Source organism: Dasypus novemcinctus, chromosome 8 (assembly GCF_030445035.2).
Source record: "Dasypus novemcinctus isolate mDasNov1 chromosome 8, mDasNov1.1.hap2, whole genome shotgun sequence".
Classification (NCBI taxonomy): Eukaryota; Metazoa; Chordata; class Mammalia; order Cingulata; family Dasypodidae; genus Dasypus; species Dasypus novemcinctus.
This window is the reverse complement of record NC_080680.1, coordinates 126,020,678-126,036,892: the sequence shown is the minus strand read 5'-3', so window position 1 is coordinate 126,036,892 and position 16,215 is coordinate 126,020,678. Positions and strand designations below refer to the sequence as shown.

The window sequence follows — 16,215 nt, the reverse complement described above, 5'->3', positions numbered from 1 at the left end:
AGGAGGGGGGCAGGCTGACGCTTCCTCCAGGCAGCCCCCTGCTTGCTCCTCCCACCTTCCCCGAACTCCAAGGCCTGGCCAGGTTCTGCTTGCAGGCCCAGGTACCCAGTCAGCATTCCTGACTCTGACCAGGAGGCCACCTCCTGACCCTGTCACAGCACCATGCCACCGTCCTGTGTCGTGCCGGGCTCAAGTCCTGCTTCCCCCTTACTAGCTGTGCGACTTTGGCCAAGTCCCTTTGCCTCTCTGAGCCTTAGTTTGCTCATCTGTAAAACGGGGGTGGTGGCGCTTTCTACACAGGGTATGAGTCTTTCGGGCTCCAAACATCCGTGGTCTGTCGTGGGCCACGCGCAGGCTGGGCCCTGCGGCCGCAGCCGCGAACCAGACAAACCCCAGCCCTCAAAGGGGAGTTTCCAGCAGAGCAAGGGGGACGGGGGTAAACCGCAAAGAAACGAAAAGGAGGGTTTCCAGTAAAGGAAATAAAACGGGATCAGGTGCTCGAGAGACGGAGGCGCCTCTGCCGCAGGGGCTGGCCAGCTCCTGGCGCCGGCCCCCGAGCCGAGGGGCAGCCGGCCGTGGAGGAGCGTGGGGGAACGCACTCCCGCGGCGGCCGCGAGGGCCTGAGATGGGGCAGGAGGAGGCCGGGGGCGCTGCAGGGGGGGAGAAGGCAGGGCCCGTCGCGGACGCGCAGAGGCCACGGCGAGGCCGCGCTGGGGCCGCTGAGCCGAGGATGGGGGGCGGGAGGCGGGGCGGCGCGGGGGAAAGGTGACGCGGGCCGGGGTGGCCAGAGGACGCGGCGCCGGGGCCGCTGCGCGTGCTCAGGGGCTTTCCAGGCCCCGGATGACCATTCAGCGCAGGAGGAGGGGGCGGAGGGGTCCGCAGGGGCTGGGGTCTCCTGGACGACCCCCTCGTCTTTGGTCTGCACGCGCTTGGCCGGCCGCCGCCTTCCCGGGGCTGGGAGGCCCGGCCCTCGGGGGGGCCCACGGCGTCGACCGGGTCGTCTCCCGGCAAGGGCAAGTGCTGCTTTCCCACCCGGGACCTCCTGTCACAGCTGGGGAACCCAGGTGTCCCCACACCCATGTAGCCCCGAAACGGGGCCTTGTGGGAGCAAGGCGCCCCCGGTCTAATTAAAGGGAGAGCGCCGCCGGCGTTACCTGCTCCCTGGAATTACTTGGGGCCTCATGAGTCACGCAGCCTGGGACGGCGGCGGGGGGCGGAGTGCCCGTTGGCGGCTGAGGAGGGGTGAGCATGGTGGGAGGGGATGCGCATTGGCGGGGGAGGAGGGGGTGCGCATTGGCGGGGGAGGAGGGGGTGCACGTTGGCGGCCGGGCCCGGGCACCGTGTGCACCTGCAGTCTCCCGGGGTCCGGCCCCACCTGGCCCGGCTGGAACCGCGGGGCCCTGGCTGCGCGTGGACGCCGAGGGCAGGGCCAGCTCCCGCGCCCCTTGGAGAAGGCCGGGCTCCTGGCGGGCGGCGGGCCTCCCCGTCCTGTGCTGCCCCGAGGCCGTCCCTCGCCTCCCCGGCCTCTGTCCCCTCACGCGCGTGGCGATCACCGCACTTTGCTGGTGCACCCCAGCATGGCTTTCCATCCCCTCAGCGCCCAGCACGCCCAGGCCAGGGCACAAGAATGGACGCGCTTGCCCGCAGAGGCCACTCAGTCCAGCCGAGCCGCGACTCGGGGTCCTGGACACCAAGTCCAGGCAGCGGGTTCGAAGCTCTCGGCACGGCCCTGGAATGCGCACGCTTGCCCCGGACTTTCTGCGTTTGTTCAGATCAAAGAGGCTGGGGAATTCTGCTAGGGGGCCACGTGTTCCCAGCTTGCAGCGTCCCCAGCTTGCTTGTGTCCCCAACTCGCAGCGTCCCCAGCTCGCAGTGTCCCCAGCTTGCACATGTCCTGCTCGCAGCGTCCCCAGCTCACAGCGTCCCCAGCTCTCGCGCCACTGCCCCCCATTGCGCCGCATGCCCCTCCGGCGGGGTGTGACGGGCCATCTTGACACCCTCGTTCCCGCGGGACCAGCGGTGGCCTTGGTCACAGCTCAGCGCTGGCCAAGGTTCCCCTGCCTGGAGCCCGAGCCGCTGGGCACCGGCTGCGGACAGGGCTGCCCCGGAGAACACGAGGGGGCGTCGGGGGCCGAGTGCCTTGCCCCATCACCCGCCCCCGCTGTCCTGGAGGCCAGGGGGGCTGGGGCCGGCTGGGGCGCACCCCTCGGCCCCCCGCACAGGCGCCAAGCCTGAGCCCCGGGCCCACGGCCGCTTCCAGAGAGCCAGAGCCGGGCGGCGTGGGCCGGGGCCATGGAGCCCTGGGGACGCCCCCGCCACCCCCGCGCCGCCCTGGAGGCAGGAAGGCGCCCCGCCCTGCCCTGCCCCACCCCGCCCACCTGGGCCGCAGACCGTGGACTTGATGCCTGTCTTCTCCAGCACGGGCACCCGGTGGACGGCGCCGTCGACGTGCTGGGCGAACACGTCCCAGTCCAGCTCGAAGAGGCCGAAGGCAAACGTATCTGATACCTGCGGGGGCAGGCGGGTGTCGGTGGCCGGGGCCCGGCCTGCGGGGGCGCCCAGGACCCCCCGACCCCCTCGGCACCCAGGACCTCTGCCCCCCTCGGCACCTGCCCTCCTAGGGCGGGTGAGAGCTGAACAGGGCCAGGGGCTGGGGGTGCTGGTCAGATGGGTCTGGGGGCTGAGGACCCACCCTTGGGACCCCTCCAGCCATCCCTTCCCCTTCCTCCTGGTGACCCCACCGTGGGCCCCCTGCCCCTGCCCCTGCCCCTGCGCCCGCCCTGGCCGTGCCCCGGCCCGCGCCCCCCTGCTGCAGCAGCCGCTAGAGGTGGCCCTGCTTCCTCGGCCCTCCTTCCTCCCTGCCCTGGGGTGGAGAATGCCCCGCCTCACTCTCAAGCCCCCCATGGCTCCCCAGGACACAGAACAAAATCCTGGTCCAAGCCTCCCCGTGACCCACAAAGCACCCCGTGACCCGGCCCCCCCCGCCCCCCCCCCACCCGCCGCCGACGGCACCAGGCTGTGCCTTGCGAAGAGCCAGACCCTTCGCCCCTCCTGGGACAGCGCCCCACCCAGTCCTGACAAGGGCCGACTTATGCAGGTCTCTGCTCCTACATCACCTCCTCGGGGAAGCCTGCCCTGACTGCCCAGTCTAAAGCCAACCCTCGAGGTTTACCCCAAACCTGCCCACGCCTTTCAGCACCAGGATCACAAGCCAGAACTGCATTTTGATTTGTTTGTTTGCTGAGTGAACACCTCCCCACCAAAATATAAGCATCCTGGGGTGGGGACTTTTATCTTATCCAATTCTCTTTCCCCAGAAAGTAAACCAGGATCTGGCCCCAAGCAGCCACTTAGTCCTGCAATTTGCAGACCGAATATTGGAGCGGGGCGGCCCACGTACACTCAGGGGGCCGAGGGGGCTGCCAGGCGCGGGGGCGCCGTGCGGCCGCAGTGGGGGGCGGTGCTGCGGGCCGGCAGGGCGGAGGCCCCCGGGGGTCTCTCCTCACCTCGGTGCAGCCTCCAGCCGGGGGGTCTTCCAGGCAGTCTTCCCACCCAGCCGTGTTCTTCAGGGGTCACAGCCAAACGGGGCTTGACCCCCGGGGCCCGGGGACCTCCAGGGGGGCGGGGGTCCCTGGAAGGGGCCCCTCCACGCTGACACGCGGCCTTCACCCCTCCCGCGACCCCCACGGGAAGGCGCCCCCTTGGCCGGTAGCTCTAGAGCCCGCGGGGGCCGCTCACCTCGTCCCAAAAGATGGGGTTGGCCTCGTAGCCCCCCACGGACAGCGCGTCCCCCTGGAGCCGCAGGTAGACGGAGGCGTCGTGGTCCCGGACGTTGGGCATGTTCTGCGAGGCGGGGCGGAGAGCGCGGGGTCACCCAGGCCCGGCAGCCCCGCCCCCGCCACGGGCCAGCGCGCCCACCAGGCGGGGGCCTCGAGGGGCCCGTGGGGCACGGCCTCCCGGACGCCCCTTAGGACAGAGGCGCCTTCGGGTCACACGCGGCGGCAAACCACCCCGTGAGGCCCTTCTTCCCGGACCCCCTAAAATAGCAGGAAAGAAGAAGGACAGGCGGACGGCTGGGCGTCCTTCCGCCGCTTCTCTGTGACGCGGCTGTAGCCAGGGCAGTAAGACAGGAGGAAGCAGCAAACGGCGTCGAGGCAGGCGAGGAGGACGCGAACTGCCTTGGGGCACACGCGGCGCGCTCGTGTGTGGACGATCCCACGGAACGCCGCACCACGAAGAGCCAGCGAGGTCAGCAAGGCCCAGCGCGCACGGTCGGAGCCCGACACTCAATTGTAACTACGCACCAGCGCTGGCCGTGCTGGACACCAGGTTAGGAAACCGTTCCACTGACAGCAGCGTCCGAAAAAGGCATCAAATGTTTAGGAACACCCCGGCCAGGCGGGGAGGTGAAGGTCAACCACCATGCCAGGGGGCCAGGAGAGCCCACAGCTGCCAACAGGAGAATCGCATCCAGCATCCATGTGGGATCTACACCCCCTCTTGATCTAGAGGGACTGGACTTAACCATCCCAGGGTCCACAGGATGGAGGAATAAAATATGGACTAGAGTGGACTTAGTGATATTCTCCTATTGAACTATTGTGACTAGTAATGGAAGAAATTGTAGCATTGATGTGGAGACAGTGGCCACGGTAGCTGCTGAGGGCAGGGAGAGGGAAGAGGAGATATGATGTGGGGGCATTTTCGGGACTTGGAGTTGTCCTGAATGATATTGCAGGGACAGATGCAGAATGTCATGTATCCTGCCATAACCCACTGCATGGACTGGGGAGAGTGTAAACTACAATGTAAACTATAATCCATGCGGTGTAGCAGTGCTCCAAAATGTATTCACCAAATGCAACGAATGTGCCACACTGATGAAAGAGGTTGTTGACGTGGGAGGAGTGGGGTGAGGGGGGTGGGGGTATATGGGGACCTCTTATATATTTTGAATGCAACATTTAAAAAAATGATAATAGAGAAAAAAATAATAAAAATATTAAAAACAATGTTTAGGAAAAATATAACAAAAGAAGTGCCAAACTTTTCCTCTGAAAACTATAAAACATGGCTGAAAGAAATGCAAGGGACCCCCAGCCTCCTAGCGAGGGGCTTTTGAGAACTCAGCTTGTGGTTCATCTGGGGAGTCAGCGTGACAAGCCCGGCACGGGCCGGTGGTTGTTGGGGGCACACAGGAAGCTGGCAGGGGCAGGGTTGTTCAAGTAATGTCACTCCGTTACGCAAGTGTTCAAGTGTCACATGAAGGTTGTCACCTCTCTGTCACCACCACTCCGTAACTAAAACGAGTGAACAACAATCCAGAGCCCCTTTGGAGGCGACCCCGACCCCGTCCAGCAGATCAGCCCCCCGGTTCCCCGGCCCCTGTCGGCCACCCGGCAGGACCCAGCTCGTGCCACCATGCCCAGGGCTCCTCCACTGCCCCCTCGTGCAGGAGGGCCCCCCGCCCCGGCCGCCCCGCTGGGCCCTGAGCCCACCCACGTCCCCGCCTCCCAGCCTCAGCCCACTCCCACCCGCCTGCCTCGTCTTTCCCCCTTTCCAGATTCTGTCGGCCCCTTCCTCCAGGACCCCGCCCCCGCCAGCGGCCCCGCTCCCCGCTGCGATGGCCACCCTGTCACCAGCCCCGCTCCACACCCCATCGGTCCCTCCTCCCTCACACAGCCCTAGGAGGGGGGCGGTCATCGCCCATTCTGCAGAAAAGGAGACTGAGGCTCGGGGGTCAACGGACTCGCCCAGGTCAGGAAGTGAGAGGCGGGCTTCAGACCTCAGCTGGGGCTCTCGCCCACCCCGCAACACCCACAGGGGGCAGCCGCCGGCTCCTTCTGCAGAGTGGATGGGCCAGCGAGCCCAGGCGCAGGGGTGGCGCTCCAAGAGGTGTGGGGCTGAGCCCACCAAGCGGGCCGGGGGCCGAGCTTGGGCCGGGACCGTCCTGGGGCGGCTGACAGTCCTCAGAGCTGGGCGCCCCTGGGGCAGAGCTGCCCATTCGGGCCACCCCGGAAGAAAAGCTGAGAGCGCGCAGTCCCCGTGGGGCCCCTGGGCCCTCACCTGCCAGCCCGGGACCCCACGGCCGGGAGGCCCAGGTGGGGTGGGTGGGCACATACGCGGCGCGGAGCCTCCAGCTCCCCGGAGCGCCTGCCAGCCCGGGCCGCCGAAGCCTGGGGTGCCTCCTGTCCAGACGGGGTGGGCAGGCCGGCAAGCACCCCGAGAACGGGCCGGGTGACAGGCCTCCCAACAGGCCCCCCGAGCCCCGGCGGGGAGGGAGCTCGTCCTCCTGCCCCACGGGGCCTGGGCACGTGGGGGGCAGGTCAGGGAGAGGCTCCGGCCCCCCCAGGCCACACTGGCCACCCAGCGGCATGCCCGGGCAGGGCAAGGGCTAGGAATCCCCTGCGGCGGACGTGGGGGGTCCTCGCCCCAGCCCCCAGCTCCTCTTTCCTCCCCCCGAGGTCCCGGGGGCTTCTGGGCAGGGGGCTCCTCTGTGCCCCGGGGACGGAGCCTCAGGCTGCCAGCGCCACCCCCGGCCCCAGGCCTCGGAGCCACCTTGAACCTCGAGGCCTTAGGCCAGCTCTGCTTCCCCGGCTGCCTCGGAGCCGGCGTTTGGGGGGGCGTGGGGGTGCAAGGGGAGGCTCGGGCGGGGGCTCTGGGAGCACCCCGGGCGCCCCTCCCCGCAGCCCCGCCCCGGAGCACGGCCCCTTCCCGCCTGCCCCAGCCTCGGCCTCCCGCGGCGGGCAGAGGGCGACCCCTGGTGGCCGCGCGGGGAACGGGCGCTCCCGCAGCCCCGGAGCCGCCCTGTAGCCGGGGGCCAGGCCTGGGGTCCCGCGAGCAGGCCGTGGCCTCGCCCCCCCCCCCCCCGACCCCCCGGCCCCAGGCCAGCCCCGCAGCCCGCAGGAGCGTGCGCCACAGGGGGCTGCGGAGGGCCAGGCTGGGCCGCGGCACGGACCGTGGGGACGGCAGGTGCAGCTGGGCCCTGGCCCGGCCCCTCCCCGGTCACCGCAGGGGGACAGGCAGCACGCGGGGCCGGCTTCCAGGGCCCCCTGGCCGGGACCCTCAGCAAGGGCAGCCCTCCGTCCCTCTCCCCCTCCGCCCCCACCGGCCTGGCCTCAGAGCCGCCTGCAGGCCCCGTCGGCCACTCTGTCCTCACCCCTCTCCACGTCTCCTGGCCACCCCTCGCCCCCTCATCCTCAGAGCTTTGTCTGGACACCTCCTCCAGGAAGCCTTCCCAGGCCTGCTCAGGTGGGAGTCCCGACAGCCCCCCACTGAGCCCGTCAGAGCCCGTGTCACCTGTTGAGGAGCTGCCTGCTCACCTGCCTGTCCCTCCCCAGGCCCACAAGAGAAGATCGCGCTGCTCCCCTGGCCTGGTCCTGGTTTCCAGGCCTGGACGTGCAAGCAGAGCCCCTCAGCAAGTGCTGGAGGGGGAAGCGTGGTCAGGGGCGGTGACACGGAAGGACGGAGGGCGGGATGGACAGAGGGAGGAGGCGACCGGAGGGGGGATGGAGGACAGGATGGACAGAGGGAGGAGGTGAATGGACAGAGGGAGGAGGAGACCAGAGGGGGGATGGAGGGCAGATGGACAGAGGGAGGAGGTGAATGGACAGAGGGAGGAGGCAAACAGAGAGGGGGATGGAGAGTGGGATGGCCAGAGGGAGGAGGTGAACAGAGAGGGGGATGGAGGGCAGATGGACAGAGGGAGAGGGAAGAGAAGATGGAGGGAGAAAGGGATGCATGGAAGGAGAGGGGGGTAGAGGAATGGAGTGGGGGGGAGGGCTGGGGGGTAGACAGATGGGGGCGGGGATGAAGGGCTGATGGAGGAAGGAGGGAGGGGAGTGGAAGGAGGTGTGGGGGGCGGAGGAGCGGCAGGCGCCCAGGGCCACCCCCAGGCCTGGCTGCCCACGGGGCTCCCAGGGCTCCCCCAGGAGAGCACCTCCCGCCCTCGCCCAGGGAAGGAGCGCCGCAGCTGCCGCCTCCCGCAGCAGAACCCTCCCGGCCAAGGGCAAGCGGCCCGGGAGGCCGGGCTCTGCCTCTCCGGGCCCCGGGTCCGCAGCGGCACCGAGGCTGACCGCGCAGGCCCAGGCGGGCGCCCTGCGCACCTGACGCCCGAAACCCGCTCCCTGACGCCCTGGAGCCTCGCCGCCTGGAGCCGCGGGTGGAGCTGCCGCTGCCGAGCAGCTTTCCCCGTCCCTGGAGGACTCTAAACCCACCGCCGGGCACTCAGCTCTATTTTGGGGGAAACAGTCCAAGGGACTTTCCCCGCCCACGGGGTCTCCTCCAAGCCAGGAGACAGGGGACATCACTCTGGCCCGTGAGCAGTGCTTTCCCGGGGACAGCAGGGTCTCAGCTCTTGGCTGGCGACTGGCGCCAGGTAGAGCCTGGCCCCAGGTCTGGAGGTGGCCGTGTCCTGCAGTGGGCAGCCCAAACGGGGACCTTGCAAAGATCTGGGGCACATGCGTCTCAGCGGCCGTGAGGGATGGCCTCTCTGCCCCCTGGCCTCTTGCCTCTGTGACCCCAAAGCCAAGTTTCCCCCAACCTGGCAGACTCAGCAGAGCCAGGTCCGGGTGTGAGTTCAAACAGCGCCCTGAGAGCGGCCGCAGCGGGGCGGCGGTGAAGGACGGAGGGCTGGGCGCGCCGGGGAAGGGGAGGATAAAGCGATGCGTGGCAGGAGGAAGAGATTGAGAGCGGGGTGGGCGGGGGTGGAAGGGATGGATGGAGGAAGGGAAGGACCCAGTGAGAGGTGAGTGGGGGGAGGAGAGCAGGCAGGGCCCCTGTGCCGGCAGGTGCACCCCGGGCCGGCTGGCCTCCCCCGGCAGAGGCAAACCCAGGGCTCCCGGGGGCTCTGAGGACAGGGAGTCAGTGCCCCCAGGACAGGCCCCAGGGCATGCTGGGAGCACGGGAACCTTCCGGGAGCACCTGAGCTGCCGGGGGCACAGAGCGCGGCTAGACCGGCCGCCCACACGGGACGGGCTGGCGTATGGCCTGGCACCCCTGGGGCCAGGACGTCCTGTGCTTCCCCGTTGACTCCTCAGTCCCCCGAGGCCCAGCCATGTGCTCCCACTTCACAGACGAGGTGCCCGAGGCCGGGGCCACGGTGGCCCAGCCGGGGTCCAGAGCCCGGCAGGACCCGCCTACCTGGATGCCCTCGATGCGCTCGGTGACGACGTAGGCATGGTGCATGGCCACCAACGGGACCCTGACTCCGGCCATCCGGCCCACGGTGCCTGCCCACACCCCTGCGGGCGGAACGCGCGCGGGTCAGCGCCGGAGCTCCCCGGGGGGGCGGCCACCCCCAGCCCCCGCCTGCCCCGGGCCCCCTCACCTGCACAGTTGACCACGCAGGGCGTCTGGATGGAGCCGTGCTCCGTCTCCACGGCCACGACCCGCCGCACCCCGAAGTCGTCGGTCCGCACTCGGATGCCGGTCACCGGGCAGTTCTCAATGACCTGGGGGCAAGAGGCGCTGCCCCCAAAGCCTCCAGCTCCCTGGGGCCCTGACCGCCTGCCCCCTCACCGGCCCCACCCCCAGCCAGGAACTGGACACCGCCTCCTCCCGATGCCTGCGGGACTGGCCACTGTCAGACTCAACCCCATGTCCCTGGACGGGGAGAACCAGCCTGGGGAAGGGGCAAGACCGCTTCTCATGAAGGAGGACCGTCACGGAGCTTTGCTTCCTTACGGCGAGACTCCCGTGGCTAAGGGCGAGCAGCCGTGTGGCCCGAAGCTCACGGAACCCCGCTCAGCTGGGCGCTGGGTAGAAATCTGCAGGTGGCACCCCCTAGGAAGCCAGGTCTGCAGTGAAAGCAGCCTGCGGCCAGCTCTGCGGCTCTGGGGATTTTCTCGGCTTCTTCCTGGCTTGTCTTTCCTGATTCTGCCCCAGTTATGGCGTAATCGAGGCAGCGGAGGCCAAGGTGACAAGGACAGACGTGGGGAGGACCCCTCGTCCAGTTGGGCTGGAACCTCCGCGTGGAGAGGCTGGAGGTCCAAGGACAGACCCGGGCCTAGGGTCACGGCAGCAGAGGGTGGGCCTGGCCCCCGCCCAGCTCCCGGGGCCCCTGCTGGGGTGGGGCGCAGGCAGGCGGGGGTACCTGGGCCCCGCGGGCAGTGGCGGCCCTGGAGAGGGCAGAGCAGGTGCCGGCGGGGTCCATGGTCCCGTCGTGCGGCACGTACAGGGTCCCGTACAGGTCGTCCACGTTCATCAGCGGGTACAGCGCCTTGGTCTCGGCCGGGCTCAGCACGTGCGCCTCCACGCCGTAGGCCTTGCCCAGCTGGGGGTCCGGGGGACATTCGCTGAGCTGCGGGCGCACACCCCGGGCCACCCCTCTCCCCGCCTTGCCCTTCTGAGCACCAAGGCTCAACTCAAACCCAGAACCCTCCACAGGGCCCCGTGACCCCGGCCCTCGAGCCGTCTCCTGCGGCCCAGGTGCTCCGCACCGTGTGGAAAAGCAGCAGGGCCCTGACTAGCGTGTGAGCTGGGCGAGGTGCTGGCGCCCGCTCCTGGGATGGGCAGTAATGGCAGTAAATGACCCCCACGGGTCTAATGTTGGGGGCCGATACATTTCCCCCATCTAGCCTGGTAGACCACGCCCCATCACATGTGATTGGCCCCAGGGCAGCCAATCCCGTATCCTCAGACTTGGCCAATCAGGACAGGCTCCGCCCACTTCAAGATGAGCTGAGCCAATCAGATTCTCCGCCCGGGATTGTGAATGAAGTCTTTGCCCTTCAGCAACCCGACCCTGAGCTGACAGGTGGGAGGAGCCGGGGCGGGGCTTCCTTTGGGTGTGTCTGAGCGGGTGAGTGAGCCGTGGAGGAGGAGGCAAAGTGGGGCGACCTTGTGTCCCCAGGGACCAGGAAATTGGGGTTCAGGCCCGTTCTAATGAAGTCAGCTGCGCCTGCTTCCTCAACACCCCAAAATAACGAGCCCCCAGCAGCCAAGCAGCCGCTCTACTCGCTGGGCCCTGAGCAGGTATGCAGTTGGTGCTCAATGAGGACTGGAGTTACTGGAGGTCCACCCACCCCAACACCTGGCCCTCCCTAAATCTAAATCCTGGGGTGTCCCTCTGGTATAAGGCTCCTGCCCCAACCGCTTCCCTGAGCACTGCGGGGGTGTCCCCCGGGGGTGCGTCTCCTGCCCGTCTCCCAGGGGCCACGTTGGGTGAGAATGAGAACTCCCGTGTGTGGGCACCCCTGCCTCCGAGGCACTGTGCCCTGGAAGAGCCACCCCATGTTAAAGGTGAGAGGACTGAGGCTCCCCGAGGCAAACCCCTTCCAGGGGCCCAGCCAGGTCTGCCCGGCCCCCTTCCCCGTGCCGGGCCCCCGTGTCGCTGGCCCCCGTGTCCCCGGCCCCGGCAGGGCGCACCCACCGACATGAGCCTCTTGTACTCGTCCAGCCGCTGGCGATTGGACGCGATGAAGAGGCCCCCGTTCTGGACCCAGCCCGTGTGCAGCCCAGTCTCCGCCTCTAGGTCGTGGCTCACCACGCGGCGCGTGTGCGCCAGGAGCTCCACCTCCACGTCGCTGGGCCGCAGCTGCCACAGCAGGCCTGGCCGCGGGGACACAGGTCAGCCCCTGGGAGGCCGCGCAGCCCCTACTTGGACGAGGGGCCCCGCAGGCCTGAGCAGAAAGCCCAGGGCTCCACTCCTCGAGGGCCGCTGGGGCCGCGCCGAGGGGTGGCCTCGGCCACTGAGGGGTGGGCACGGACACGACTGCTGGTTATTTCATCGAGGACACCGAGGGCCCAGGCCCGGCGGACGCGCAGGCCACGCTTTACCAAGAGAGCTGAGCTGCCCCCTTCCGCAGCCGAGGCAGGGCAGCGGGCGGCCTGGGGGGCGGCAGGGGTGCCGTGCAGGGGCGAGGCTGAGCTAAGGTGGGCGGGGGGACGGGAGGAGTGAGACAGGGCCGGGGCAGCTCACCCCTCAGGAGCGGCCGTGCCCTCTCCCCAGCTCTGCTTTTGGGGGTCTCAGTTTGGCAGCTTGAAATCGGCCATGGGGAGTGTTTACACCTCGGAAATGGGCAAAGGCTCCCAACAGGCTCCAGCACCCACCAGGGCTGGTGGACAGCCCCCATGGCTGTAGGGCTCGTGGGAGAAGACGGCCTGCCCCGGGGCCGTGCACACAGTAGGTGTTTAATACATGCAGTTGGTCAGGAGGGAGGATAAGAGCTGTGGGAGCGCCTGGTGTGGGGAGGACCCCTCTGCCTCAGGCCTGGGGGTCCCTCCCGTGGACGCCCCCCCACCATGGCCGCCCGGAGGGGGCAGGGGCGTCTGCTCGGGGTCTCGGCAGCTGCCTGCGCACCCTGCTCCGCCCCCAGCTTCGTCCCAGGCGGCCTCCGCGCCCTCCCCCCGCCACAGCTCTTCAGATGCCGGGGACAGCAGTGTCCCCTACCCGCCGGGTGCCAGGTGAGCCCCTACCTGCTGTGTGCCAGGTGGTCCCCGAGGTCAGCCGCTCGCGCTCCAGCAGTACGGCGCCGCTCACGCCCAGCTTGGCCAGGTGGTAGAGGGTCTGGCAACCCAAGCTGCCCCCGCCGATGACCACCACGTTGGCCGTGCCAGGCAGGGGCCGGCTCGGGCCAGGGGGCCCCGCCGTGGGGTCCTGTGCATCCTTCAGGGTCCGCTGGTAAGGCACGCTCTTCTCGGCCGTGGGCCCGGCCGCTCCGGCCAGCGGGCGCAGCTCCAGGCGCGGGCAGGGGCTCCGCCGGGGGCGTGCGGCGGCCACGCGCAGGGCTCGGCTCAGCGAGGCCATGGGGCTCGGCGCCCACTGCGCAGGGAGCTGGGCAGAGCGGGGCCGGGGCAGGGCAGCCCCGTGGGCGCGGGCTCAGCCAGGGCTGGGGAGCTGCCAGGCTCCCCGTGCTCCCACCCCCGGGACGCCCCGCCCCTGCCGCCTCCCAAGGCCTCCTCCCACGCACTCATTCTTTTCACCCGCTCATTCATTCACTCGTTTATTCACTCATTCATTCATTTATTCACATAGTCACTCATTTGTTCACTCACCAATTCTTTCATTCATTTGTTCACTGGCTTGCGCGTACTTTCATTTACTTGCTTACTCGCTCATTCATCCATTTGTTCTTTCACTCTCATTCATTTGTTCATTTATATGCTCACTCATTTCACTCACCTGCTTGTTCGTTCATTCATTCGCTCACTCATTCTTCCATTCATTTGTTCGCTCCCTCACTCTTCCATTCATTCGTTTGCTCGCTCCTCATTCATCGAGTCATTCATTTGTTCTTTGGTTCACACGGAGCAGCTGAGGCCCTGAATCGGTCAGGCTCTGCGCCCAGCCCAGGTGGACCACAGCGGGGGCAGCAGGGCCCTGCCAGCCCTGGGGGACAGGGTAGGGCGGCGATGACCGAGCGTGGAAAGCCCTGTGGGGGCGTCAGGGCCACGAGGGGGACACAGAAGGGGGCTCATCACGACAGGCGGGGAAGGCTCCGTGGGGGCGCGCGGGGGTGCCCGGCGATGGGGGGGAGGTGGGGAGAGCACCTGAGTGCGGAGGGCGGGGGCTGGAGCAAAAAGGAGTTTGGGTATCTCAGGAAACGCAAGGCTGTACCCCAGCCTCGAGGGCACCGTCAGGGCTCCAGGCCCTTCCCCAGGGCAGGGGTCCCTCAGGGGCCCAGGCAGCCCCCTGACCCTGTTAGGGCTGTTTGAGGAGGAGCCCGTGGGCCGTGTGGCCCAGCGCCCGGCTGCTGGGCATGGGGGAGGCAGCTGTGACAATGACACCAGGGGGCACAGGGCGGGGGCTGTGGAGAGGGGAGGGGGCCAGGGTGGGAGGCAGGGCCACTGGGGCAAGATGCTGGGTGCCCCAGGCTGGATCCTGCACGCCTGCCCGGGGGCCCCCCTCAGCCACGCCGTGGCGCCTCATCAGCTCCCTGCTTTAGGACCCAAGGCAGAAGGGACAGCTGTCGGGGGTCCAGGCTTCCTGCCCCCCAGTGCCGATGGGCCTCGGAGCCAGGGAAAGGGCTCAGAAGCAGGCCTCACTGGCCCCTCCCCGCCCGCCCCCCCCAACGAGCTCCCAGCCGGCCTTCAGTGCTCACCGCACATCCTCCTCCTCCAGGAAGCCCTCCCACACCTCCCTGGCCCAGAAGATTCATAGAAGAAAAAGAAGCCTATGACAGGGGACTCCATTCCCAGGAGAGACGGTGCAGCCCCGCGCAGAAGGAAAGGACGTCTGAAGGGCAGACGGGGGCTTCCTGCGCCCCCTGATGGGGTCACAGGAAGAGCTAGGGGACACGGCTGCGGCCCGCCCAGGTGGCGTGGACATTGGCGATTTAACTCGGCTGCACTCTGCGGGCCTCTCGCTGGTATGTCCTGGAAACGCTGAGGCCCATGCACCCTCTCCATGGCGCAGAGGAGGAAACCGAGGCACAGAGAGGCCCGCGAAGGTGACGGAGGTCACACGGCCAGCGGGTGGCTGTGTGGGGGCCATGGCCAGGCCCGTGAGAGCCCAGAGCTGCTTCCACCCCCTCCCCCGTCCACAGATGTCCCAGGGATGGTGGAGGGAGGGGAGGCTGGGGGCGCCCAGGCACAGTGGGTGGGGGGGAGGGGCCCCGGCTGCCCCCTCCCATGCGGGGCCCCTCCCAGGAGGAGGGAGTGGGGCTTTGTGACTCGAGGGACTTCGGGGAAAGGGGAGAGGGTGGGGGGCTGGGGACGGTCAGGAAGCCCCCGCCCTCGGGCCCCCCAGCCTGGGGGCCGCCTGCCTCTGCCGAGGGGGTCCGGACGCAGGGGGACGCCCCCTGTGGGGTCTGCACCTACCTTCGGTCCTTGAAAGGCCGGCAGGCTTCTGGGACCCCCAGCGAGCCTCGTCCTGAGGCGGGAATGGAGACCCCCGGGCACTGGCCGCGCTTCCCCAGCAGGCCCGGGCCCCCGCCGCTGCTGGCCTCGGCCCCAGTATCCCGGCCACCTCCTCCCCTGCCCGTGCCCGGGCAGCGCCGCCCGCCCAGGAGGCGGCCCACCCCACCCCCACCCCGGCCCGCTGCCCCGGGAGCTGCGGGGGCGCTGGCAGCGGCCCCCGCGCCCTCCATCCGCCTCCCGCACCCTCCTCGGCCCCCCATCCCTGAGTCAGCACCCGGGGACGCTCTCCACCCCCCGGGGCGGGGGGCGCAGGACTGCAGAGGGCGAGGGGGTGGGGGGCCGGCAGCAGCTTTGCCGCCCCGCCGAGGCCTGAGCCCCAGGGGTGCCCGCCTCGCCAGCTATTAGGAGGCCCCCTCTGCTGCCCCCCACCCCCAGCCCGAGGGGCTCTGTGGGCCGAGGCGGAGCGGAAGGCGGCCGGCCCCCAGCTGTCCCCCGGTGGGGAGGGGGCCCTGCTGCATGGCGTACCTGGCCCCGCGCCCCTCGGCCTGGCCCTGCGCCCTCCGATCTCCCCAGCGGCCCGGCCGGAACCCTGGCCTCCCCGCCCCCGCGCCACCCGCCCCTTGTCGCCGCCCCCGCCGCTGTCCCCGCCCCCTCCGGGGCAGCTCCTGGAGGCAGAGCCGGCGTGTGTCCCGGGCCTGCTAGCGGGGGACGGCGTGGGGCCTCCCCGCCGTCGGGCGTGCTGGCAGGGCGGGCAGGAGCGCGGCGCGGACGGCGCCCAGGGCCCCCGGGGGCACTGTGGGTCCCCGCCAAGGCCCGGCTCGGGGGTCTCGGGCCCGTCGCGGGTGCCACGGGGTGCCGGCTGCGGTCGGAGCCAGGCCGGGGTGGCCGCCCCCCGGGGCTTCCCAGTGCCCCCGAGCTGCCCTCGCTCCCACAGGGCCCGCTGCAGGAGCCCGTGTCCACCGAACTGCTGGGGCCTCAGGGGCCGCGCAGCAGGCCGGGGGGGGGGGGGGGGTTTGCGGCGCCCAGGAAGGCCCCAGGGTCCGGAAGGCCACTGTCCCCGCTTTCCTGGACCGCCGTGACGGCTGCGTGGCCCGCCGCCGGCTCGTCCCTCTGCTGCATGTGCAGAGCACCAACTGTGTACGAAGCCTTGCCTGGAGACCCAGAGACAGCTAAACCCAGCCCCCGCCCCCAGAGGCTCGGTCCCCGGAAGAAGACAGACCCAGAGGGGGGCAGAACTGCACGAGCCTGGCTGTGATGGGGCCGCCCCCAGCGTGCTGCCCTTTCTCCTGGCGGGGAGCCTGGAGGGCTGCTCGGAGGAGGTGGTGTTGGCTCCAGGGCCTGGCCCTCTACTCCCACCACTTTCACTCCCTCCCCCTGCCACGTGGGCAGAGAGACCGGTGCTCGGTCCCTTCCCCA

At 69.3% G+C, this 16,215-nt stretch overlaps 1 protein-coding gene across 1 annotated transcript in view; it reads right to left on the bottom strand.

The window, feature by feature from the left end:
• SARDH (sarcosine dehydrogenase) overlaps window positions 1-15,413 on the bottom strand; it is a 59,976-nt gene extending 44,563 nt beyond the window's left edge. Inside the window, exons 1-9 of the mRNA XM_058302651.2 lie at window positions 15,325-15,413; window positions 14,761-14,812; window positions 12,418-12,775; window positions 11,372-11,550; window positions 10,094-10,273; window positions 9,329-9,452; window positions 9,142-9,242; window positions 3,739-3,843; window positions 2,379-2,508 (exon numbers count right to left, since the gene is read on the bottom strand). Of these exons, the coding sequence (XP_058158634.1) occupies window positions 2,379-2,508; window positions 3,739-3,843; window positions 9,142-9,242; window positions 9,329-9,452; window positions 10,094-10,273; window positions 11,372-11,550; window positions 12,418-12,748 (1,150 nt within the window). The 5' untranslated portion in view covers window positions 12,749-12,775; window positions 14,761-14,812; window positions 15,325-15,413. The remainder of the gene's footprint in view (window positions 1-2,378; window positions 2,509-3,738; window positions 3,844-9,141; window positions 9,243-9,328; window positions 9,453-10,093; window positions 10,274-11,371; window positions 11,551-12,417; window positions 12,776-14,760; window positions 14,813-15,324) is intronic.
• Between the last annotated feature and the right edge of the window lie 802 nt (window positions 15,414-16,215).